The sequence below is a fragment of the Musa acuminata genome, chromosome BXJ2-4 (assembly GCF_036884655.1).
Source record: "Musa acuminata AAA Group cultivar baxijiao chromosome BXJ2-4, Cavendish_Baxijiao_AAA, whole genome shotgun sequence".
In the NCBI taxonomy this organism is placed as follows: Eukaryota; Viridiplantae; Streptophyta; class Magnoliopsida; order Zingiberales; family Musaceae; genus Musa; species Musa acuminata.
This window is the reverse complement of record NC_088341.1, coordinates 41,106,732-41,131,038: the sequence shown is the minus strand read 5'-3', so window position 1 is coordinate 41,131,038 and position 24,307 is coordinate 41,106,732. Positions and strand designations below refer to the sequence as shown.

At 39.3% G+C, this 24,307-nt stretch overlaps 3 protein-coding genes across 12 annotated transcripts; 2 read left to right on the top strand and 1 right to left on the bottom strand.

Moving 5' to 3' along the window:
• The first annotated feature begins 7,153 nt into the window (after positions 1-7,153).
• LOC135610911 (serine/threonine-protein kinase SAPK10-like) lies at positions 7,154-12,524 on the top strand. The gene is made up of 9 exons (XM_065105960.1): positions 7,154-7,593; positions 9,141-9,215; positions 9,304-9,405; positions 9,492-9,545; positions 9,628-9,720; positions 9,895-9,987; positions 11,098-11,202; positions 11,347-11,445; positions 12,032-12,524. Exons 1-9 carry the CDS (start codon positions 7,417-7,419, stop codon positions 12,335-12,337), a joined length of 1,104 nt encoding a protein of 367 aa, XP_064962032.1. The 5' UTR covers positions 7,154-7,416; the 3' UTR covers positions 12,338-12,524.
• A 561-nt stretch (positions 12,525-13,085) lies between these two features.
• Positions 13,086-15,466, bottom strand: LOC103982928 (uncharacterized). 6 transcript variants are annotated; one of them, XM_065105959.1, is made up of 4 exons: positions 15,233-15,460; positions 15,037-15,155; positions 14,730-14,799; positions 13,086-13,500 (listed from the first exon to the last, which is right to left on the bottom strand). In XM_065105959.1, the coding sequence occupies exons 1-3, from the start codon at positions 15,379-15,381 to the stop codon at positions 14,777-14,779; spliced, it is 291 nt and encodes a 96-aa protein (XP_064962031.1). In that variant the 5' UTR covers positions 15,382-15,460; the 3' UTR covers positions 13,086-13,500; positions 14,730-14,776. The 6 variants fall into 6 exon arrangements, with proteins under 6 accessions (XP_064962031.1, XP_009398294.1, XP_009398297.1 ...); XM_009400019.3 differs by lacking the exon at positions 14,730-14,799 and having other exon boundaries at positions 14,986-15,155; positions 15,233-15,465; XM_009400022.3 differs by lacking the exon at positions 14,730-14,799 and having other exon boundaries at positions 15,006-15,155; positions 15,233-15,465.
• Positions 15,467-17,792: 2,326 nt separating this feature from the next.
• Positions 17,793-22,765, top strand: LOC103982929 (probable transcription factor KAN4). 5 transcript variants are annotated; one of them, XR_010486377.1, is made up of 8 exons: positions 17,793-18,719; positions 18,817-18,893; positions 19,127-19,166; positions 19,353-19,506; positions 20,210-20,293; positions 20,414-20,515; positions 20,832-20,940; positions 21,720-21,747. XR_010486377.1 is itself a non-coding variant. In XM_065105956.1 (7 exons), the coding sequence occupies exons 1-7, from the start codon at positions 18,326-18,328 to the stop codon at positions 21,818-21,820; spliced, it is 936 nt and encodes a 311-aa protein (XP_064962028.1). In that variant the 5' UTR covers positions 17,796-18,325; the 3' UTR covers positions 21,821-22,765. The 5 variants fall into 5 exon arrangements, 2 of the variants coding, with proteins under 2 accessions (XP_064962028.1, XP_009398300.2); XM_065105956.1 differs by lacking the exons at positions 20,210-20,293; positions 20,414-20,515 and adding an exon at positions 21,355-21,415 and having other exon boundaries at positions 17,796-18,719; positions 21,720-22,765; XR_010486376.1 differs by lacking the exons at positions 20,210-20,293; positions 20,414-20,515 and adding an exon at positions 22,481-22,765 and having other exon boundaries at positions 17,802-18,719; positions 21,720-22,021.
• Positions 22,766-24,307: the final 1,542 nt, after the last annotated feature.

The following is a 24,307-nucleotide window of genomic DNA, read 5'->3' as shown; positions in this document are numbered from 1 at the left end:
ACAGGAGGGGAGGCGAGCGTTATATAGCCGACGCAAGAAGAGACGGGGAACAGGGATCCGTGCGGTCCGGTCCGGTTCGATTGGACTGGAGATTCCCGAGCTCGACTCGTCGCGTAACGCGACCCGACCAATCCGGGCGGCATCGGGATGCCGTTTCCCACGTGGCGCGCCAATTCACAATAAAGAAATAATATAATATAATTTATTTATCTAAAAGGTTCAATATATATTTTCTTTCCTTTTTATGACTGGCTGGTGTTTTTGTTAGGGGTCAAAAGATCTCCGAGATTCTTTCCCGAAGTGGTTGGGAGTAGGTACTTGTAATAAGATAGAATTTAAATTATTTTATTTAATGTATAAAAAACTAGGGTCATATTGTATATATAATATAATGGAATTATGGAAACTAATAATATAAGATTGGATATCAAAAGAGACGACAAAATAAAAAATGATTTATACTGTATTATCAGCCATGCTTAATATCACGGAGAATGACTTGCGTGAATTAGACGCTTCATGGTGTGGATCTTTTCCAAGTCCGAGGCGTTTCGGAAACTACTCGTTGAGATGGAGACTTCCCCACAGGAGTTGGGACCTCTTGTTTGGTCCCTTGTAAGGTGTAATTGAAGAATCCTAATTGTTTTGCTACAGAGCATCCGCTTCTAGCCGCACATCTACTTGTCGTGTAATTGGAGCCAATCGTGGCTCCCATTGTGGGATACGGATGGGCCCACTGCCACTGCCAGTATGCCTAAAGACCGGGGAAACCGTATTGTACGACATGAATAATCTCAATTTGATCCCCAGTAAAAGGATATATATCTAACCATATGAGCATATATATAAAAAGAATATGATATATACATGATATTTTGGATAATTTACATTAATATATGCAGAATTCCATGAATGAAATTGCTGCTCTGTGTAAGAAGGAAATAATATGAATGTGCAGAACAAAATGCCAATTCGTTGGGAAAATTGACCTAATTATTTCTATGTGGATAAAGGGATAAGGATTGTGCAGGTGAGGGTGGAGCATTGGAATGCCTTTGGAAGGAAGGAAGAAAGAGAAGACAAAATGCTTTGAGCCAAAGATTTATACTTTTGACTCATCAAATATTCCTTTGCAAAGATGCTACTTTTTCTTTAACTTCCTCAATATCTATAGTTCCCCCATTAAACTCTCCTATATTATTGAACAATTTTATTATATGTTCTTGGAATAGATTTATGCGAATGATTATCCAATAATTTAGCTTAAATTTTGGTAGAGAATTAGATATATTAAAATTTAAGATATATAACTTATTGTATATATATATATAAACTTTGGATAATTGTTGGATAGCCTTAAGCTTGAGAATCTTGAAATATTACAAGCCTTTTCTCCAAAGTACCCACTTCATCGGGCTTGATGGGGGCATTGAAGGATCATAGAGTGGGAATCATTTGTGGCTTCCTAGTAGCTCATTGTGGTGACGACCCTGGGGAACATGAAAGGCCATCCATCACATCACTCGAAGAACCTTTCTTCTCGGTGGAAAGTAGACACAAAGATTTGACTCCATGGCATCAACAATCTGAAGGGTGCGCGTTGAGGAAAATGATGCCAGAAGACGAACACCCCTTCCTTCCTCAAAAGCCAATTTCATGTGATTCACGACTACAAGTCTCACAAAGAGAAACAAAAAACAGGAGGAGGGGTTTTTGATTCCGTGGATGATGTGGTTGAAGGCAGATTGATCGAAGAGCTGAAAAGGAAAGAAAACTACATCTTCTAATCTGAATGAATTGAGAGTCTGCTTCTCTTAATCATATACTTGTTCTAAATTCAGATGATCATGAATGATCTAAAGCCAAGTCCAAAACTTGCATTGCCTAATGCTGAAATGTGGCTTTGCAAACACCTCTTTGCAAGGCATTCATTCAGCCAACTGATAGCATTCTGATGAAGCCCTCCGTTTCCTTGCAAGGAAGGCACTGCTGACCAGATACTGTGAAGGGAGGAGGGCTAAAAGATTTCTGTGATCTATCCTGTGCACAGACATGCCTCATTTATGGTTGGGCATTGGATGCTGAACTAGATTCCAACTCCACAAAACCTAAAGCAGTGGTTAGCAAAGAGCAAGTATGCATGGAATGGAGTAGAGAGATAAGAAAACAAGATACCCAAGCAACCACCCCCACAATGATGTGTCTAGATTCTTGTTTGTTTGTCATGTTCCACGTGGTTCCAGAAGTGATGTAGGACCCAGCAGCAACCTGTGGGGACAAGAGGGACCATAGAAATGTTAGCAGCTGTGGGATCAACACCATGCACAAGGATGAAGATGGCCTTACTTCATCAATATGCATAACATTTTGATGTTCATAGGAACATTATATTGTCGGTGGTATGGACCATGGAAGGATGGATATGCTGCTGCTTTCATGGGAAAGAGTGCACGGAAGAAATCACTTCACTTTCCACAGCAACTTTGATCGACTGCTGCCTTATTCTGATGAAGTTTTGGACTCCTTGGCATTGGAATTCTTCCCAGGAAAGAAAGATTATACATTTTAAACAACTGTTCTTGATGACCTGATAGAGTCTGTATGAGTATTGTATTTAAGCTAGAGCTAGGGCTACTACATTCCAATTCCAAACCTACATAGTTTGTCATATAAATTTATGATATAGATACTTGTATGTCTATTGAGCAACCCTCCTACATGCTTAACTACTCGTTTGAACTTGTAACATACACCCTATATGTGTAGCTTCAGTAATTTATGCTCTGGAAGGATATACATGAATAATTAATTATATGTTCTTTCGAGTGTATTGTTTCTACAATTTTGTAAGGTATACATGAAATGCTAAGGATTTGCAAGCATATCTAGTGATTTTTTGGCATTATACTAAGCAGTTTGAATCTGATAAATTGTATTTTTACCTCAGTTGTGTCCACTACATTACTAAAATTATGCATCATTTGTCTTTGATCTTGAATGCAATCTCACATAGCACTTTATAAGATATTTCTCTTGTCATTTTTTCCTTGTCAAATGACAAACATGGAGTGCTACAAAGTGTGTGCTTTTCTTTTTGACCCTATGCCTAATTGCATGAGGTTGATGCCATGTCAAACGATAGCTAATCAATTGTCATATAAGCTAATCAGAGTAGGAACTTTTCTAATGAGTCTACAGTCAACTTGGAATAAGATAGCTATTATATCACTGCAGCACCAATTAATGGACTCATTGAATCTCTGAAGTTGCACATCAATTATATTATAAGAAGTAATTTTCTCAGCAATGAGGATGAAAAGGAAACCTTATTTTGACTACAGAAAGAGGTATAAAGCCATTTGACAACAAGATCAAGCAAATCTAGATCAGATACGAATGTGTAAGAGATCAATTCAACCCTCTCCTCCACCCCTTTTTCATTGTTCCAGGGTGAGAAACAGAAGGCCAAGCTTGAAGTCCTCGAAATCATCTCCAATGTCAGCGATGGAGGCAGAACAAGTGTTGCAGAATTCATGGTCAGGTGAGATGTCAAACAGATGTGGCTTCCATTTTTTGCAAGGATAAAGTTGGTGTGACCTTGGAGAGGACAGGATTCCCAGCCACTGATCTCCTCACAAAAATGTTGGATTCTGTGTGCTGTTCACCTCATCTGAGGGAAGGGGGAATATTGAACCTGTCCAAGATGATAAGAACATGTTTAAGGTGTTAGTCTAATTGAACATGCAACATGGGAGTGACCCTCGACCATAAGAAATCCCATGGCATCACTGGATATCATATCACTTTCTTGGGTGTCAGCTTCTAAAGCAAGCAAGACACTTGGGTTGTGGATTAAGGAATACACACACACCTTGAAGGGATGTGGGTAGATTTCATGGATAATTAAATACATGTTGTATCTGTCAATGAAATGGTAGGTTAGGTTTCAGATGGTTTGCATGACAATATGGGATCAAACTGAGACCTTATTCTTGTGCTTCAAGAGAGAAATCATTGGCATGCAAACACAGTATCAGCCTTGTTGTCAGGCATGTCAAGTGGGTTTCTGCAGTAGCTTATACTCTTGTGGAAGTCTCAGAAAGCTTGATTTCAAGGAAACATGGTGCTTGGCATGCAGAGGAGGGCCCATGGAATCAAGACTAGTGCACAAAACCCAAAGGCTCCTTCCCTTACCTTTCATTTTATGTTTAGTTTATATTTGAAGACTCACAACATTATGATAGCAGGGTGAGTGAGTCTATTCCTCAATCTGAATTATTAATTTAAAATACCTAAGATTAAATTAATAATAATAATAATTTTCTCTAATCATATAAACTAATCAAATTCTCTGGGATTATTTATTATATTTAATACTAAAATCTACCCTAATATAATTTGTTATGATATGATTTAATAGGATAATGATAAAAGTAGACCTGTCAATTTTCATAAACTATTTTAATTCTTGCCTCATATTTCATGTGAGAGTAAATTTGGATATCATAATTAACTTACTTAATTGTTGCCAAAGATTATTCTCCTGTGACTGACCTTAAAGATAGAAAAGCTCTAAGATGAAAGAGAGAGATAGCTACAGACTAAAAGCATCATTTATTTTCATTTTGGAAAATGATAGGAATTGGGTTTCAAGTAGAGATTATGTTTCAGCATTTTCCAACCATTATTTCTCAGATATCCAAGCATTAAAATAAAGGAATGTATTTTTCTTTTTGTTATATTTCTCCACAAAGAGAATTAATAAAAATAAATGCCACCATCAAATTTCTGATTTTTTTCTTGGAGGAGATAAAGAAACCAGAATACAACCCACCTATGATTAATTTTACAATCCAACAATTATGATTTAAAGGGTGAAGTCGCAAAATCTTATAATGATCTAACAAAATCTTAACGAAACTATAGGATTTTGAACGTTCGATCTATACTCTGATTAATGGATCCAATTTTGCATCTGGCAAGATAGAGGAAGAGGGAACAATTAATGGGAGAACTAAAGAGAATAGGAGAGCTCTAAATTGATGGATTCTTTATCGCTAGTTAGCACTATCTAAATATATAGGAGAAGATTTGGAAACATCAATATAAGTGAATTAAATATATATCATTATCAATAAGATTGATGATAGATGGTTATTGTGAAGTAGGAAAAAACCATTTATATGTTTATTATATTGAATAAAGTTTATTATATTTTAAACAATGATAATCTATTTATATGTTTGAATATTCTTAAAAATATTCCTAGGTTATTTCTTTGTGTGTGTATATATATATATATATATATATATATATATATATATATATAACTTAATTTTAATAATCTTTTTTTCTTCTTCTTCTTCTCCTCCGCCTTCTCTCTTGTAATCGTCAAAGGTGACGTAAAAAAAAAAAAGATAAATAATAAAATCGGATAAATTAAAGATTGAAGAGGAGAAAGTAAGAAATAGTTTTTGATATTTGTTTTAATGATTTAACATTTCTAGGATTACGTAAATTCTTTGATCGTCCAATAGACATTATTTTTTAGGTCAACTATATTAATCCAAAAAATATTATATTTTAAGTCTTTAAAAATTATTAGCGTAGGGTGCATAGGATAAGCTGTGGGGGGAATAAAAAAAAGGGAGAAAAAATAAAATAAAATTAGAGATATTATAAATGATAAAAATATTATTTTATTAATTTTTAAAAAGATTATGAATGAACAAAAGGATTGTGAATAGTAAGAAATGACTCTAAATAGAACTTTTTTAAAAAGAAATAATTTATTATATTATCACCAAATAAAGATAAAAATATTCTTATGAAAATTCTTCATGAATATCATTAGAATTTTTTATATTATAAACAAAGATCTTCCCAAGAATAAAAGGATAAAATTCTCTTTCTCAATTTCGGTTTTATTTTTTATTTTCTTCATCTTTTCTCTATCTAGAAATGAATTCCAACTTAAAAAATATATTTTAAAAATTATCATCCCGATAGAATCCATCTCATTGCTCATAAACTATGATGACCTTTCTTCTTCCCTGATAAGAGATGAGAGAGCCATATATATGTCTCGTAGTGATCAAAATCTAATCTCACATGAAACTAAGTGAGAGAAAATATATTTGAACCGGTGACATTCTCCCTAAACCTTCCTCCATCAGTATGCATCTCTTTCTTTCAAAGTCAGAATTTAATCCCCAAAAACAAAACGAAATTGGAGCCATAAAATCAACAAGTCTTGAGAGAGAAAGAGCCATAAACCATCTTCTCCTTATCGGACACCACCTAAATATCGATGATGATGAATTGGTCCACTTACACAAAAGCCATGACAGTGACATCATGGATGATATCCTCTGTTGACTATGACATTTGATTCCACATTGCACGCCAATAAATTTTTTGGAGGAGTCACACCGCTCTCTAATTATTTTTATATATCAGAGATGAGAAAGAAAGGATTCTTCTTCAAGTGTTGCAATTTGATGTTGTTTTCCATCATCTACTTTTGTTGAGGTGGACAATCATCACTTATCTCTTTTCACACAACCACTTGAGGTGTGTGTGACCCCACCCTACCATATTGGATGATAAAAGCTATCATAGATTGTCTTCTTAGGATAATGGATATTTTTATCTCTTGGATTCTTGCCTATGCAGCAAATTGGTTTACCAACCATGCTTTCTTTTTCCTTTTTTTTATTTTTTTTATTTTTTTTAGAGCAAATCAAATAATCTATCATGCTTATATATCATTGCATACTCAATAATAATTTTCATATTAGTTCCTTAAAATTAAATGCTTATATATATATTTTATTGTAAGTTCATTAATAATTCAAATTTTAATTTGGACTAAATATATATATATATATATACATTAATAAACTAATTTAAATATGTTTAATAATGATTAACGCCCGCATGCACATAATTACATCTCTCAACCGAAGCAAATCACAGAGTCAACTCTTCCGATGCACACGATTCGGATCCAACGGCGTTGATCACCGGACAAAAGTATTATGATCAAAGCTGATCATGGGGCAATGTACGTGGCAGGCGATCGCATGTGTGAGACGTCCGTTGCGACCGCCTCTCGCTCTCTGCCCGTTTCTTAAAGCGTTTGAAGTGGAGATGGTGAGAGGAGGTCACGAGTTCATCACGCCTACCACCAAAACCCCCGGCCCTGGCGATAGAGATAGCGGTCCAAGGGGCGAGGGGAAGCGGATCGATCCGAGCTCCAATCCGTTGGAGAGAGCAGCGCACGCCTAATTCCGTCAGCCGTCTATTTCCGCTACCGATCGGGTCGAGCGGCCCTCGTCGCGCCACGATCGTAAGCGGCGGCAGCAGGGAAGTGCTTAATCGGGCTCGGGAGAGGAGGTTGATGCGAGAGCGGCCATGGATCGGGCAGCGCTGACGGTCGGGCCGGCGATGGATCTGCCGATAATGCACGACAGCGACCGGTACGAGCTGGTGAGAGATATAGGGTCGGGAAACTTCGGGATCGCCAGGCTGATGAGGGACAAGCAGACCAAAGAACTGGTCGCCGTCAAGTACATCGAGAGAGGCGAGAAGGTTGGTTCGCTGCTGATTGCGTGGTGTTTCTGTTTAGGTTTAACCTATAAAGTTCCCATCTTTATTAGGCTTTCGGTTACAAAAAATTATATGTGAATACCCCCAAAGTTTTTTTGCATCCTTTATCGTAAAAAGAAAAATCTATTTTTAGTCACTTGAAGTTGTAAGTCCCAACCTTTGATATCTTTTTAGTGAATTTATTGGTTAATTAGATTATGTCTTCATGTGTATTCCGTAATTAGAACTTAGTAATTGGCACTAGCAAGGTTCGGGGATTTCCTATTTTAGTGAATTTTGTGTGTGAAGCTCTAGTGGGGATGGTTCTTCTTCTAAATTAGTTAATGATAGCGCCACGGCAACATGGTGATTGATCTTCCTTTTTGTATCTTGTTGGTTCTGGGATGAATATAGTATTTGCCCTCTTTTGTAGTATCTGCCTCACAGCATATTCAGGATGAGGATTTTAAGCATGCTCTTTTCCCTCATGCGATCATGTAATCTATTGGCAATTTCTCTTGTGCACAATAACATTTTAAAAGATAATATAATTTCATCATGGAGGTTTTTTCTACATGAAATATTAAGGAGAAATCATGTTTTCTTATCATTAAGCAATTGATTGCTTTTTGGAATGTTCTTTGAGTTTCTTCAAATGATCTATTGTTTGAATAAAACTTATGCCTGTGGTTAGCACAAATTTGTTCTTCAATTAGTTTTTCTGTTTCACGAGAAAGCAGTAATGGAAGAGTCTTCCTTGATCCTGGCTAAATGTTTGGTTGTCTTGAAGCCTGCTAGGCCTTAGTCACATTTACAGTGCCACGCTCTTCCTTTGACCCCTATCTTTTTTCATGTTCTTCATCCTAGAACTTAAAATGCTTTCTTTTGGGGTATTCCATCCTCCAGAAATTTTCAAATTCAACATATGATATGTTCTTAAAAATAAACATGCTATAACACTCTTTTATAGCTTGTTGGTTTCTATTTTTCTCAGTTTCATAAAGAGCCCAGTGGTCCCTTGTTCTGAAGGACTTATGAACCTAGTGAGGGTTTGTGATATTTAATTGTTGACAACTGACTTATAGATAATGGAGATTAACAGTACTTTGTTATCGTCAGTATATGGCTATCTGTTTTGCTTTGGTATTATGGTGAAAGCGTCATTCAAGACTGAACAACTGTTGTTAGGGGACCGTAGAAGTTCAGTTGCGGTGCTAGCAACAAAATGATATTATGTTGTCACATGAGTTCCATGTATACAATTTGCAGTTTTAATTAATATCCAGAACCTATGATCTATGTTGGAAGAGGATTTAATCATGTTTCTTCACTGATTGGCTCACCTTAACTGACCAAGTGAGTAAAACACGGTGGATCAGCTGGTTCATTAACTGTTTACCAACATAACTGAGGACTTACTTTTTTAGTTGATTGTTTGCTAACTGTTTAAGGAGCTATATCTACGACCTCGGTAGAGTTGTCAGATTTAGAATGTCTGCAACATCTTGATTTTTGATGCTGTCTGAGACGGTTTCTATTCTTTTATACAGATAGATGAAAATGTTCAAAGAGAGATAATTAACCATAGATCATTGAGGCACCCAAATATCATCAGGTTCAGAGAGGTAAGTTCATGTCTGAAGATATCGATTTACTTGCTTTTATGAATAAAAAATAGTTATTATTAACTTTCTTTACTACAAATCTTTCTAGGTTATTTTAACTCCAACCCATCTGGCTATTGTTATGGAATATGCTTCTGGTGGTGAGCTTTTTGAGCGTATTTGCAGTGCAGGACGCTTCAATGAAGATGAGGTTCTAGTGTACCTTATTTTTTGCTATTTCATTGTATTTTATCTGATCTTAAATCAGTCTTAACTCTATGCTTTTTTTCACTGTAGGCACGATTCTTCTTCCAGCAACTTATATCAGGTGTTAGCTACTGTCATTCAATGGTATGCTAAATAGAACTGTTCAAGAGTTTTCTATTATCTTTATCTCTTAGCTTATTTTTTTGTGGATTTCTTTATTATCAAGCAAGTATGTCATCGTGATCTGAAGCTGGAAAACACTTTATTAGATGGAAGTGCTGCTCCTCGTCTGAAGATATGTGATTTTGGATATTCCAAGGTATAAATTAGTATCGAGTTTCGATTTCTCAAACAAAAGACAATTTATACACCTGTCTATTCTGGAGCTCTAGTTTCTCAAACAAGAGACAATTCATACACCCGGCGGCACTCCTTTGCTCTCTTTTATCTTGTAACTTATGACAATTAAATTGCTTACATGTTGCATTTTCAGTCGTCAGTTTTGCATTCACAACCAAAGTCGACCGTTGGAACGCCAGCGTATATTGCTCCTGAAGTTCTACTCAAGAAGGAATATGATGGCAAGGTAAATTTTCTTGCAGTATTCCTTGTCGTGACAGTTCGTTTGTTTCATACTGAGAGTAGCAGTATAAATATGGCCAAGCATTTAAGTTGATCATGCATAAAACCTAGTGATGCATTATACCAATATCCAGTACAAGAATTTAATTAGCCGTAGAAACAATAGAAGTTCACCGTGAAACAATCGTGTATCGTGTCATCTGGTCTTGTGTGTGTGTGCGTGTGCGTGCGTGCGTGCATGCGTGCGTGCGTTGCGTGGTTGCGTGCGTGCGTGCGTGCGTGCGCACGCGCTAATAGGTACCCTTGCAACGCGCGCGCACGCGCGCACGCGCTAACTCCCAAAGAGAACCTTAATAGGTACCCTTGCAAGAAAAATAGTTGTACAGGCTGCCATGTGTTTTATATTCTTCATCCTTGAAAACATGTACTGGACAAATGGTTGGATGGCTGCATAGGTGGGTCAGGGAAGTAAGCAAATGAGGTTGAAGTGCCAGTTAAGCATGGATGGTACTGCTTGAGCAGTCATGAAAGCATGGATCTGGTGGAATAGATAGTGTGATTACATACATGCAAGGAGAGAGATTTTCATGTATACATATCCCATAACTTCGTGTTCAACTTGATGCTTTCAAGAGTCATTTACTGTCAAGATGATATTTTATGAGTTGAAAAGCCCTTTATATAGTGGCAAAAAAAATGCAAGTCTTGCACTTATATTTAAGCAAAATATTTATCTGAAAGGAAAAAAATATTCATCTCAAATCTATGTATAGAGGTGACCATAGTTCCAGTGACGAAACTATAACATTTTTTATTAACTGTGTCTTGTGCTTCCTAATCTATGATGGTCATAAAGATATTTATGCAGTGTTTTTCTCTATGGTTTTGCTTTGTTCTACCTGCATCCTATATTGTAGAGTCGGTAATAATGAATGCAGTATTGCTTTGTTACATAATTTCCTACTAGTCTTTGGTGTCGCGGGGTAATTGCATGTCTTTTACATAAATTTGTAACAAATACTTATAATCATATAACCTATTCACTTTATCTATTATCATCATTTATATAATTATTTTTGTATTGTTCTTCCTAACTTTTGTAAGACTTTTGTAGATTGCTGATGTATGGTCTTGTGGAGTTACTTTATATGTAATGCTAGTAGGCGCATATCCTTTTGAGGATCCAGAGGAGCCTAAAAATTTCCGAAAAACAATACAGGTAGTGGTTATTAGCACGTTATTGTATGAACATTGCATTATGTTATCTGATTTAATTACTTCCAGTTGCAGCATATATTGAGTGTTCAGTATTCAGTTGCAGACTGTGTTCGCATATCTCTGACTTAATTACTTCCTGTTGCAGCGTATATTGAGTGTTCAGTACTCGGTTCCAGACGGTGTTCACATATCTCTGGAATGTCAACACCTTATCTCAAGAATTTTTGTTGCCAATCCTGCCATGGTAAGCACTTAATGACTGTGAATTATTTTATAAGGACAAATCACAATTTAATGAGAAAGCAGTTTTTTGTTGCATTTTGAGGATAAATTCAGGCGGTGACATCTTAGTGCTTTTTTTCTCATTAGTTGAACAACTTGTGATTTAGAATAAACAAACCTTATTATGATGTTAGAGGTTATATGCCTCTATGTAAGAGGGATTATTGATGTTGTCTCAAATGATCAGTACATGTAGTTGGGACCAATGATACAAGGAATTGAAGAATTAACAACCTTTGTAGGTAAGGTAAGAGGAAATCTAGTCATTGTGCAATTTTCAGGAAGTGTGGGAGTTGGTTTTTCCCTTCTTTTTCTTTTTTGCATGTCCCTGAAACATGAATAGATCTTTCCAATGTTGATCATTATTTTCTTCAAAGCAATATTATCATGACTGTGGTGCTGCATTTATCAACTTATGACTATTAAACAAAATTATTGCGAACAAGAACTAATTTTCTGAGAAACATTTTTTTCTTGTTGAGGAGCATCGTATTTTGATAGTCGGTTCACTGTTCGTAGTTATATTCACCGAATGTGTTAATCTGCAGAGGATAACAATTCCTGAGATACGCAACCATGAGTGGTTCTTGAAGAATCTTCCTGCTGACCTAGTGGATGACAAGACGATAACTAATGAGTACGAGGAGCCTGACCAACCAATGCAAAAGATCGAGGACATAATGCACATCTTAGAGGAGGCCACCATACCTGCAGCCGGTGCTCGTGGACTCAATCAACACCTGATGGGTAGTCTCGATATTGATGACTATGATGACGACGACGATATGGAGGACCTGGACTCAGATCTTGATCTTGATATCGACAGTAGCGGGGAGATGGTTTATGCTATGTAAATTTGTGATGGAATAAAGACACCAAACCAGAGTCTCGAGCCAAGTTAGGTAGCAAGATGTTTGATATGATTGTAAAACGGGTATCAAATCCCAGTTGTTGTCTTCCCTTGATGCTAGAAGGGTCGTGTATTAAAGTTCAAACATTGGTGATGTTTGCATAAAAACATGGTTGTTTATTGTCTATTAATGCGGATGTTTGCTGCTGCTTCGGTGGATTCAACCACTTCGTAATCTGCAGGACATGGTAAGGTGATGAGAAGCTAATTTCTCTTTGGCTCAAAAAGTGGATTTTCACATTACACAAGACACATCTCAGAGTAAAAGGAAAGGATTGTAGTATCTCTCGGCCCTTCTGCTTGTGATTTCTTCTAATCTAATTAGATTCAACAATGCAAGATTAACCTGTGGCTCATATCTGTGAAGTTTTCAGTTCATCATCTTTCAGCATCAACCATTGCAAACTTCAGAGTGCTGTTGGGGCACAAAGTTCCATCATGAGAACTAGTCTGTGTTTTCCATCTTTGTTGGTGTTACATAATGATGGTGGAGTCTCCTCCATGCAAATAATTCAAGAGATCAATCTTAACCTTTTCTTATTAGTCAGCACAAACCACCTCCCTACAGTCAGGAAGTTTGTACCCCTATACAATCTCCACAAGAAAAATACTCACAAAGGTGCTTGCCACTGTTGGTTCAAACAAAATTGTTGGGAGTTCATGATACCAGACAAGATTTGAACGCTACTCAATGGCAAAAGGATCCATATCAGCTGGCCTTTAGAAAGTAAACTATTGCAGGTTGCTACTGACAGTGAAAATGAGCACAATGTTATGTTACATGAATTGCAGTGGAATTGTTTGGAGGATAGCAGCTGACAACTAATAATAAGGGCAGCAACCAGCATCAAGTTGGGTTGTGCACACTGCATATAACTGTAACACCAGTTGAAGAAAGAATGCGCCACTTAAACCAGCGAAGCATAATTTCCCCAGCAGCTGTTCATCAGAAGCAAAAGTCGCACTTATTCTTGCATCGACACAAGCAAAGAGACCATTTAAAGTTTCTCCAAATCTTTCGGTTAATGCATGAGCAGGTTCTCATACAACCCCTATCAAGAATCCTTCGTTTACCAACCATGCGGCGATCCTAATTCCTTCAGGTACCTGCAGACATTATAACATGTTTTAAGTGACCAATTCTATCAGGATGTAAATATAGTTTTGTGCAAGAGTTAAAACTTAATCCTTAGACTGAAGGCATGGATGCAACCTACAAAGTCAGAATTTAAATCTTCTTCACTCAAGGGGCGAACTCCTGTAAGAGATAATGTTTGCAAATTTCTGTCAACTATCGTATAAAAAAAATACAAGATGTCAGTAGGTCCCATCTCACTGGTCAAAGATGAACTACTGTTGGTACATTTAGATAGATTGGTCTAGAATTTTCTCCATAGGAACATTCATGACAAACATAGATAAAGAGTCATAAAAATTTGAGTCCTCTGATTTCTGAAAAAACTTTTGTTGTTTGACTATAACGGGGTTTGCCTAACTGTCAAAACACAGTGTTAATGAATCTGATTGATACAGATCAAGATTTTCTAAGCAATTAGCCATCATTTCTTCCTTCCTACCACTCATCTAGTACTAGCCTCTTACCATATCATTGCTATATTCCTTGCCATATTCTCCTACTATATTCTCTAAATTGGAGAAACTTGTGTACATATTTGCTTCTTTGTTTCTCAAAATTGTAGCATTATGCATGAAATTTTTTGGTCTATGGATCTTCTGTCCGACGTTCACAGAAGTGTACAAACTTTTCAGCCTTACATTAGGCAATAGTATAAAAGGACTGGTTGGTAGATTTGCATCCAATATTTCTCTGAAACAGCCAAGACCGAAGTTTCAATGAACGAAAGATCAGCATATATCCCTAACAAAGTATTTAGAAAACGATGGTTATGAGCAACTACTCCAGAAAGGTGTGGCATAGTGATGCAACATGTTCATTCGGGAGATGTCATCTCAAAAGCCGTCCGAGGGATATAAAAAGAAACTAGTAAAATTAATTCCAGTATAAGTAGATAAACCATAAAAGATGTCTATTATGTAATCAAGCCATAACGAACTAATACAATGCATGAGAGAAGAATTAAGAAACCATCAAGTCAACATTTCACATTCAAAATGTAGTAAGAATACATGTATCCATATAAAAAGAAAAGGCAACACTTAATGATCAGAGGGTAGTATTTGTTTTCTTCAAGTGATTTAATGATCAAATGGCAGTACTATTACTTAAAAGTTATTAGATGATCATCCAAGTTTTCTAAAATAGCTCTCCTGATCATCTACCGTGGGAAGATCAATTGGGAAAAGAGGAGACCTACATCGGCTTACACCGCGATTCCCACTGAACGACGCCATCTCTTCTGCATCAACCATCTTTTCCATTTTTCCCTATCAAATCTCAATTCCAATTTCCTCGTATCAACCAAAACTCAAAAGAGAGAAAACAAAAGAACGCAGAATAGAGAATCAAGAAAAATAGTTAAAACCCTAGTAATTAAACCAGAGATCTCATCATGCCATGATCATTATTGAGCCAAGAAAAAAGTTCCATCTTTTCACAAGAACTTGGCATACTTGACAGCGAGAGGACTAACTAGCGATCTTGACAAGTGCGACGGAAGGTACCCTGAGAGAGCTCACAGCATGCCCTCGCGCTGACCGACAGGTGGGAGGTGAGACGAGGGGCGGCCACCACGCTGTAAAGTGGAAGGAAGGACTGCGCGCACCCTAATTCTCCCAGAGATCTATGGAGAAATAAACGAACCACCGGGATCAAAAAAGAACCGGAAAAAGCGAAGACCTTTTGGCTAAAAGTTTTTACCGGGGAGGGGAGAGGGGGAGGCGGCGGCGCTGGAGGCGGGGGCCGGCGACGGGCGGACAGGGAAGTCGGCGAACCGCATGCGGCGATCGGGGGGAGTAGGACCGCGCGGCAGCGAGCAGCGATCCAGAGATCGATCCGCGCCACGCCATTTGGAGATAGAAGAACAGTAGCCGCGTCGAACGTTTAGGGTTTTCGAAAGGAGCGAGACGACGGGTGATCCAGATCCAGGGTGCTTTAAGATTGCGGATGATATGATCCGATACGGGAAACATGAGCTTTGGACGATCCGGATCTGACTAGAGAGGCCTTATATTAATTTAATAGGCCTCAACCCGGAGTCTGTGACCGATCCATGGGCCTCATGGGTCAAACCTCGACGACTAAGGCCCATTCATCGACAACACTCGAGGGTAAAATGATGGAACGATCAACGGCCAACAACATCATTCACGGCGCTCGAGATTCCAACGCGCACGAATCATAAAGCGACAACATCGTTCTCATCCTACGTGAACGTCCTCCGTCAATCGGACTATGTGTCGCAGTTCGTCCTCTACACCTTGGAAAACGCATCTCGTTCCAATATCACTCACTGTCTTTTCTGTCATCTCTCTTTGGAGGCCTTCAACACCACCGCATATATATTTCCATTTCCTGCAGGAGAAGCTTCGGATCGTCGCCATCTCCTTATATTACGATGCAGACAAAGATTCCCACACAGTATCTTCTGCCACAATCCCCTATAAGTAATGCGTTTCACCAGTAGAGGTTGATGGACACAAGATGTGACAACAAACAATTGATTGATTGTTACTTATAATTCTTTCAAACACAGATGCTCCCCAAGTAAAGAAAGAGCACAGAGATCACAATCTACAAGAGAAAGATCTTGAAATGCAAGCTCTCTTGCGGTTTCACAACCAAGTGCAGGACTCGGTTCATATCCATCCATGCCATATGGGTTGCCATACCTGTGGAAGGTGCAGCGACACCAACTCCATCCAAAGGCGACATCACAGCCACAAGAACAATATGCTCCTACAAATCGATTAATAATACTGATTCAACCTTCGAGGCGACAGATTGGCATGAACATGAACGCACGTTCCTTTGTTTCTAACCTTCAGCAAAGATGAGTATCTTTACAGTGTATTCCTTTCGTCTCTAGGGTGTATGACTTCTACGTAACATGTGGCTTTTGGGGGCTAAGTTTGAGGCAGGAAAATGGTGTGTGGCTCTCGTTCCTCGAAGAGAAAGGAAAAGGGTAGGGGGGGGGTGGAGTAAGAAAGGAGGCAAGCTTTTGAGCTCAATTATTGAGTGCTTCTGAGCTCGACGGACACGAGACTCGGTGGTCCTATTGGAGTACTGAACTGAGAGAAAAAGGAGTGAGACTCAGAGAAGACAAGATCATTCCATTAGCTTGCTCTTGAGGAGTCACAGGGATTGCCTCTTTAAAGTATTAGAGGAGAGAGATTACCACAGCCTGTGAATGTTGTAGAGAACAAGCTTCCATTTGTTTCTCACCCAAACAAACTATGTTTTACTTTGTGATTCTTGGGGACCAGACTTACCAAGAGATAAAAAGTTCAACGAGTGCAATATATGCTGGCATTGAACTCCAGTTCTGGTCACAGCTCTGCTGCTGTTCGATGGCAGGTGTAGTGCTTCGATGGAGCAGCCAAAAGCTTCCATTGCATGGCAGGTGTAGTGCTTCTCCAAAGTATTCTTCAATGCGATTCAGGTCAAAAGCTCGATCTACGCCCCGTTCTAATCGGATCCAATCCAATAATTGCACTGTCTACATCAAGGAGAGAGATGGGAAAGTCTGTCATGATCAAAGTTATGCAGGGATTAGGGTTTCCCTGTGTCACGTGACATGGGCACGTGGGAGCAGCGTGGATCGCTGAGTGGGCGCCACGTGGTTCTCGAGGGGCTCGAGAATACATCCATGGACAGGAGGAGGGAATACCGGAGAAGGGGAAGACGGGGAAGGGACGACGACAAATGCTAGCCGTCGAGTGGTCGAACTTAGGGCCCAGATCGGCCCAGATCCATGCACGTGGAGGCTCGGCTCCGGTGTCGCCGGGCATCCCAACCCGGCGTCGGCCGTGGCGAGCGACCTCCTCCTCTTCCCCTAATCCCACACGTACATGTGTCCAGCACAGGAATGGCATGCATTCAACGCGTGCGTGGGGGAGAGCTCCACTGCAGTATATATATATTAGTAATGAGTACATCTAGCTCAGGATGATGATATATGCCACAGGAATTTGCTGAACATGAAGAACTTGGAAGTCCTAATATACAGAATTGTTTATGCACTGCCAACATCTGACGTGCCCGGTGGTGCTGTCTTCTTTGATTTACTTGTGTCTATTTACTGTTCACCTTGCTGGCAATCTTCCAATCGCTCCACCAGATTCCAACTCAGGAACCGCACCATCGGAGAGATAGTGGGCAAATTAGGTCACTATCTGTTGATGTCAAATGAACTGTTCTCCTGTTCTTCTCATATTCCAGGACATCTCTCTCTCTCTCTCTCTCTCTCTCTCTCTCTCTCTCTCTCTTTATCCATCTCCATTTATACCTAAAGCCATTCTTCCCTTCGTTTTCATGGAAGAGGAAAGAGATATTGCATTCTCTCTCTAGGCAATACACCTCTCTCTCTTTCTTCCTCTGGGTCAGTATCTTTCTTTTCGTGCCTAGCAATCTGGGAATCCTGCAATTATGGCTGCACCTCTTCCCGCGATGCTGCAGCATTTATTATTTGCCATTCTCCTATCTCCAGGCCTGCCTTCTCACTGTCTTGTTCTCTCTCTCTCTAGTTTCTTTGTTATATAGTCTTCGAACATTGTACCCCTGGAAATCATAACCCACTCATGACCTAATAATCACGGAAAAAAGCTTCTATTTATCCCAGTACTCCCACTCGATTTCCTTCTCATCGCTCACTCTACTCCACCACCTCTGGCTCTCTTTCCAGCCCTTCTTTCTTCCAAGAAGCTGCTCTTCATTTAGGAGTTAATTCTCAGCGGGGAAACTCTTTACATATTGCTGATCCCGATCTTCCACCTTCTGCCTCATCGAGCTCAAATGTCAACCATCAATCCTGATCTCTCACTCCACATCAGTCCACCATCGGTCTCCGTCGACGGAGCTTCGATGATGGGGGCTTTTGGGGGGGAGGCAGGTACGATCTCTGGTAGCAGCGAGGGCGACATGGGACACGATCAAGCCTTCTTGCAGAATGACCACGGCGGGGAGTTAAACCATGCTGAACCGAGGTTGAGCCTAGGGCTCCAGTCACCAGGGTCAAGTCTCAGCAATCACCATGAGAAGCTTCATCGTCCTCAGATCTGTGGATTTAAGCGGAGTTCGAGGTCGGCCCATGGAGGGAAGAGGAGCGTTAGGGCTCCGAGAATGAGGTGGACGTCCACCTTACACGCACATTTCGTTCATGCGGTGAAGCTCCTCGGCGGCCACGAGAGTGAGCATCCCAACTCCAGCTTTCACTATAGTAGACATTGTTCTTGTCATGCTCAAGAGTGATAACATCATCCTGCTCGAGTCATTTTGGCACGCAGGAGCGACGCCAAAATCAGTATTGGAGCTGATGAACGTCAAGGATCTCACACTTGCTCATGTAAAGAGCCATCTGCAGGTACAGAACTAACCACAGAAAATAGCTGCTTGTCGATCTCATATTCCCTAAATTTCCTGCACAACTCCTGGTAATTCTAGTAGGATTAGGGTTTTGTGTTGGGTTCACGACATGCATCCAAGTGCAAAGGACAAACTGGCATCTATTGAAGTAATTAATCTTAGCATGGTGACCTTTTGGATCCTTCCTTTGGTTGCATTACATTAATAGTCTTCATGTGCATGTCGATGCAGATGTACAGAACAGTGAAGAGCACTGACAGAGGAGAGGCAGGTACATGGATATTCCTTCTCCAACACAGAAAGCCTCCTCCACCAAAATGTCTTTGGTGTTTGTTCTATAAGGGACGCCGATACCATCACCCGGCCATGGCTTGGCCTTTTCTTGCTTGATTTATTAGTCTGCTGTACCGAGAAGCACATCCATTTGGATCTCAGTGGTGGGTGAAATGGTTTGCAGGTCAAGGTCAGGCAGATATGGGCATTAGCCAGAGGACAGGGATGGAGGAAGTGGAGGGAGGACTGCCATGTGATAAAGCTGGGAGTGAGATCACTTCATCTTATCATTCCCTCAGCACACCAACCCCACCAACCACACAGGTCAAATCTCCTAGGTCAGTCTAATTCTTCCAGATGCTCCTTTCTGCATCAGTCTATTCACCTTCCCATTGAATGCCCATGCATGTGGTGGATACCATTTTGCCACCTTGAAATGGTGAATTGATGCTGCTTGAAACAAGTTAGAGATGAACTGGGGGTGTCATCTTGTTCTGTAGATCACTTAATAATGATTTGTCTCTGTAGTTATTAGTTGATAGATAGCTGTGGTCAAACCAAGTAGTCTTGATCCAGCTGTCCCTGTATTCTTTTACTGAGGTTGTGGTGATTTAAGGACAAAGGAACACAAGGGTTTCATGTGTTTGACCACTGGATTTGTGCCTACTGTTCTTGTCTTGCACACATGGAGGTTGCTTCCAGGCATTTACTAGGTGTAATGGCATTGTTTAATTGTATAAGACATTGTTCTTATAACCAGATCCAGAAAATGTTTGAATTTGAATGAATTAAGGGAAACCACTGGTTGATGAAAGCATCACTAGATCATGTGCTGTTGCCTAATCTCACCTTCTTGCCAACATAGTTATATGACTCAGTCCATGAAGAAGGAAAAGTTGCTCAAGGACTTTTGTCAGAAAATCCCTAAACAAGTAGCTTTTGTCAGACAAAAAATGAAAAAGGAAAAATGACTGCAGTAAGCAAAAAAGTGTATGATGCAACATAAAATCCTTAACATTTAGGTGATCTTGTCCCATGTAGGAACTCCAAGATGAGGAAGAGAAGGGTCCCAAGAATTGCTACAGAAGGGATAGAAAAGGTTTTGCACATTGTGTCACACATCTGGTAATCCTTTCTAATTAGTCACCACTTACACTTGGGCCTAACATTGCCAAGGAAGCCACAAGTATTCAGCCTAGTTTTTTCTATCACTTGCTTATTATACTTGAGGTTTTATTCTTTTAGGCAGGACAACTTCATTTGGATAATTCTTGGAAGTGTTTGGACACACACATCTCCTCATTTTTCATGACATTATTGTTCTATCTTGCCTCTGATCCTTCAAAGGTACATATTTTGATTGCTATGTCTCACTTATTTCTTATTTATGAGGTCCTTAGGATGTCAGATTGCCCCTGTCCCATTTGGATTGAAGGTTCATGACTGTAGGCTACAAACAATGACAAAAGACAACCAAATCAGTTTGTAACTTTGTGAAAGGGTGATGTGGCTGGAACAGTGAGAACTGTGCAACACTGTTGCTGCTGAAACTGGATCTATATCTGTCCATAGCAACAAACATATATATCACATCTAATGTTGACACACCATATCATTTTGTTGCCCAATAAATTTCTGATTTCATTGTCCATCTTGTGTGCAGAGAGATGTATCCATCTGCAGAGAGGCATGCTTGGAACCCATCAATCAAACAAAATGGATTGGCATATCCCTTCTTCAGAAGTGATGATTTGCTAAGCAATGACTACCAGGTATGCAGACAACACTTCTGGTTCCCTTGTGCTGACATTGATGACACAAGAGGATAATTTAAGTTTCAAGGAAGACAATAAAACATCTAAGTAGGAGCTGGATCTGATACTTATTTTACCTAGAGTTGCAGCACTCCTACAAATTTTCAGCTGATATAAAACCTTGAATTTGTAGTTTCAATGGATAGTATGAGAAGAAAGTATAAGGGTGAATTTAGATTGATGAAGCCATTGAATAGGACATGGATAATTATTGTGCCTGTCACTGCTTGCATCCTACATTTTAGTGGAATATCCTTGATCATCTTGATATATTTCTGTTTTCTGCTTTCTTCTTCCATCTCTTACAAGCATTTAACTGTATATATACACACACATACACTGAAAATGTTCAGTATATCTTACTGTTGTTAGAGGGGAAACTCAAGAAATAATGTACTTGAACTTGGTGGCATAGCTGGTTTCCTGGAGAAAGGTAGAGATTTCTATACATCATATTCTTCAGCACTAATTATGTGTCTATATTCATTCAAAACAAGCAATTTCATAATATATGGACAAATACACTATTTTTAAACACTTAAAGGATATCTAAAAGTGCTTTTTTTCTATTTTTGAAGAGTAAACAGAAAACAAGAATGTCTGCAAAAGAACAGACACCCAAAGTGTTATAGGATGAAATCTGATCATGTTTCACCACATATCTATCACTGATGCACCATTCATATTTTTTCTTTGATCCAACAAAAAAGATCTGACCTTTCTTCACCTGTGAGCAGGCACTGGTGGAAGATCAACCACGAGCACTTACCCAGTCACAGGAACAACGGCTAAACCTGGTGCCAAACTCCATTGGTGCTGCACATACCAAGATGCCTGACCTTGAAATCTCCTTAGGAAGCCATGACGCTTCTAAAATGCTTGTGAATTATATAGCTTGATCATTTAAAGAAATCTGGAAGAAAAAGGAGAAAGAGATCCTGATGGTACTGAGATAACTTGTTTTGGTGGTGTTCAAGTTTTGCTTGGAAGATGATGAACTCTCGCTGTCGAGAATCTGCAGGAGAGCCAAACACAACCGGTGAGTTATGTGCCTGTAAAGTCTGGTCTCTGGATAATTTAGGGTGAGACTGTGTAGATCATTCTGACAAGACTCTGAAACATTTCACATCTAAGTAGAAGAAATGTTCCTAAGATATTAAGAAAAAGATCTTTCCCGTTCAACTTCCAATCCAGCATTTATTTGATTAGTCCGCGGGCTTTAAGAACCATGGGATTAGTAGATCAAAAGGGTAAGGCAAGTTCTTGATTCAGTGGACAATTACTATGGGTATGTCATGGCTGCTGCTGCTGCCTCCTCGCATCATGCTTGCAGTCGAGCCTCAGCAGCAGCAGAAGTCAATTCCTTCGAGCTTCATGTCAATAATAAAGTATAAGGAAAAGAAAATTTTAAGGGAATGAAAAGAAGGGAACATCCCGTTCAAGAGGCTTCTGCAGTCTCATTCAAGAAGTCCTCATCTTGTTATTTCTAGCAGAACAGGTAGTGACTTCGCCATGTGGAGCTTGATGGAGATATGCAGTGGGGAGCTCGACAAGCTGCGGGGCGAACGCCACGACATCTTCTCTTCTCCTGGGAGTTCAGGCCTGAGTGTGGAGAAGGGCATAGTGACGAGAAAGGGAGAGAGGCTTCTCTTCTTAGCTTCCCAGTTCTAAGCCATGCCACGAAGAGCAAATTGTTGCAGCAATCATAAGATTGCTCTGTCTTTGAAACCACTCTGCCAATTCTTGTAGACTGCTTCAGCATTTAGAACAAGCATTTGAGACATGTATCAGCTTCAAAATATTCGGCATATATAATCTTCAATGATCTAACAACATCACTTGTAATCTTACACCTAAAAAGATAATGCTCGTGATGGAATACTTGCCTCCTATTGAACGTATTCTTTCTGCATGTAAAATTCTAGAATTTACATCCAAAATGAGGAAGAGGAGATCAATTAGCAATGTGTTGGTCTAATAGGGGAAATATTTCTACCAACAAAGGCTCAGACATATGGTAGATAGCCAGCATAAGCAAGATAATAGATAAATCCTATGAGAATTTTCCCCAGGGTAAACCTACTATAAAATGACCACTAGGCCACAACAATCTAGGTAAGTAACTATTAACTACAATTACTTTACCTTTATTGGCTACTGAATTAAGTGTAAGAGAAATCATATCAAGAATATGATCCAAGCTCGATCTTTATGTATATCGACTACAAAGCATATACCTAAGAAATCACATCGAGAATTTGATCCAATCTCGATCTTTATATATATCGACTACAAAGTATATATCCGAGTATGTCTCAACCCCCAAGTGAGTATTGGAGCTATCCTATTGACCACATCAGACTTCTTACGCATATGAACCCAAACTGAGTTGAGCTAATTCACACATCGCCTACATCATTTCTATCATTTTATCACTAGAAAGAGGTCCTATGTCACAAGAACATTATCTTGCTCACTTGCTTAAAAGAGCACACTAGCAAGAGTGTGTCACCCCCAACTCATGGCATAATTGGCATAGCTTGAAGAATAATCGATATGACCCGAAGTGTGGCTGACACACCCGAAGCATGGTTGAAATGGCCCGAAGTACTCCCTACGATCAGCACAACCCCGAAATGGCCCGAAGTAGTTTATATGAGGACAACATGATCAGCACAACCTAAAGCACTATCTACAACGTTAGGATGGTTAGCACAACTCGAAATGTTATATATGATGTTAGTACAATCAACATAACCCGAAGACTATCAATAGTACGATCGACATAGCCTAAAGTACTTTCTTTTACAGTAGTGTTGCCGACACGTCTCGAAGCACTCATTTTAATAACAATATGATCAAAATGACCTAAAGTGCTCCTTTCGATGATAGCATGACTAAAATAGTCCAAAGCATCCCAATATTCGATGTATCCTTCACGGGCATAAGAGTCTCTTACGTGCGATGTATCCTCTATAGACAAAAAAAAAAAATCCCAAGAACCAATGTATCTTTCGCACACATAAGCATCTTTAGCACATGATACATCCTTCGCGAATGAGAGCATCTAAGGCATTCAACATGCCTGCGGATGAAAAGCAAATTGGTGGCTAACACATTCTTTATAAGCATTGGCATCTCTAACATAGAGCTCACTTTCTCAATATGGATAGGTCGACCAAGCGCCTATTGTGGGTAGCTTGATTGATGCCAAATGCAAGCAGACTGATCGATGTTCGATGTAGGCAAATCGATCAAATGCGCAAGGTGGTCGGGTCAACCAACACTTAGTGACTTGGTTGACCAATGCCTGATGCTACTAGGT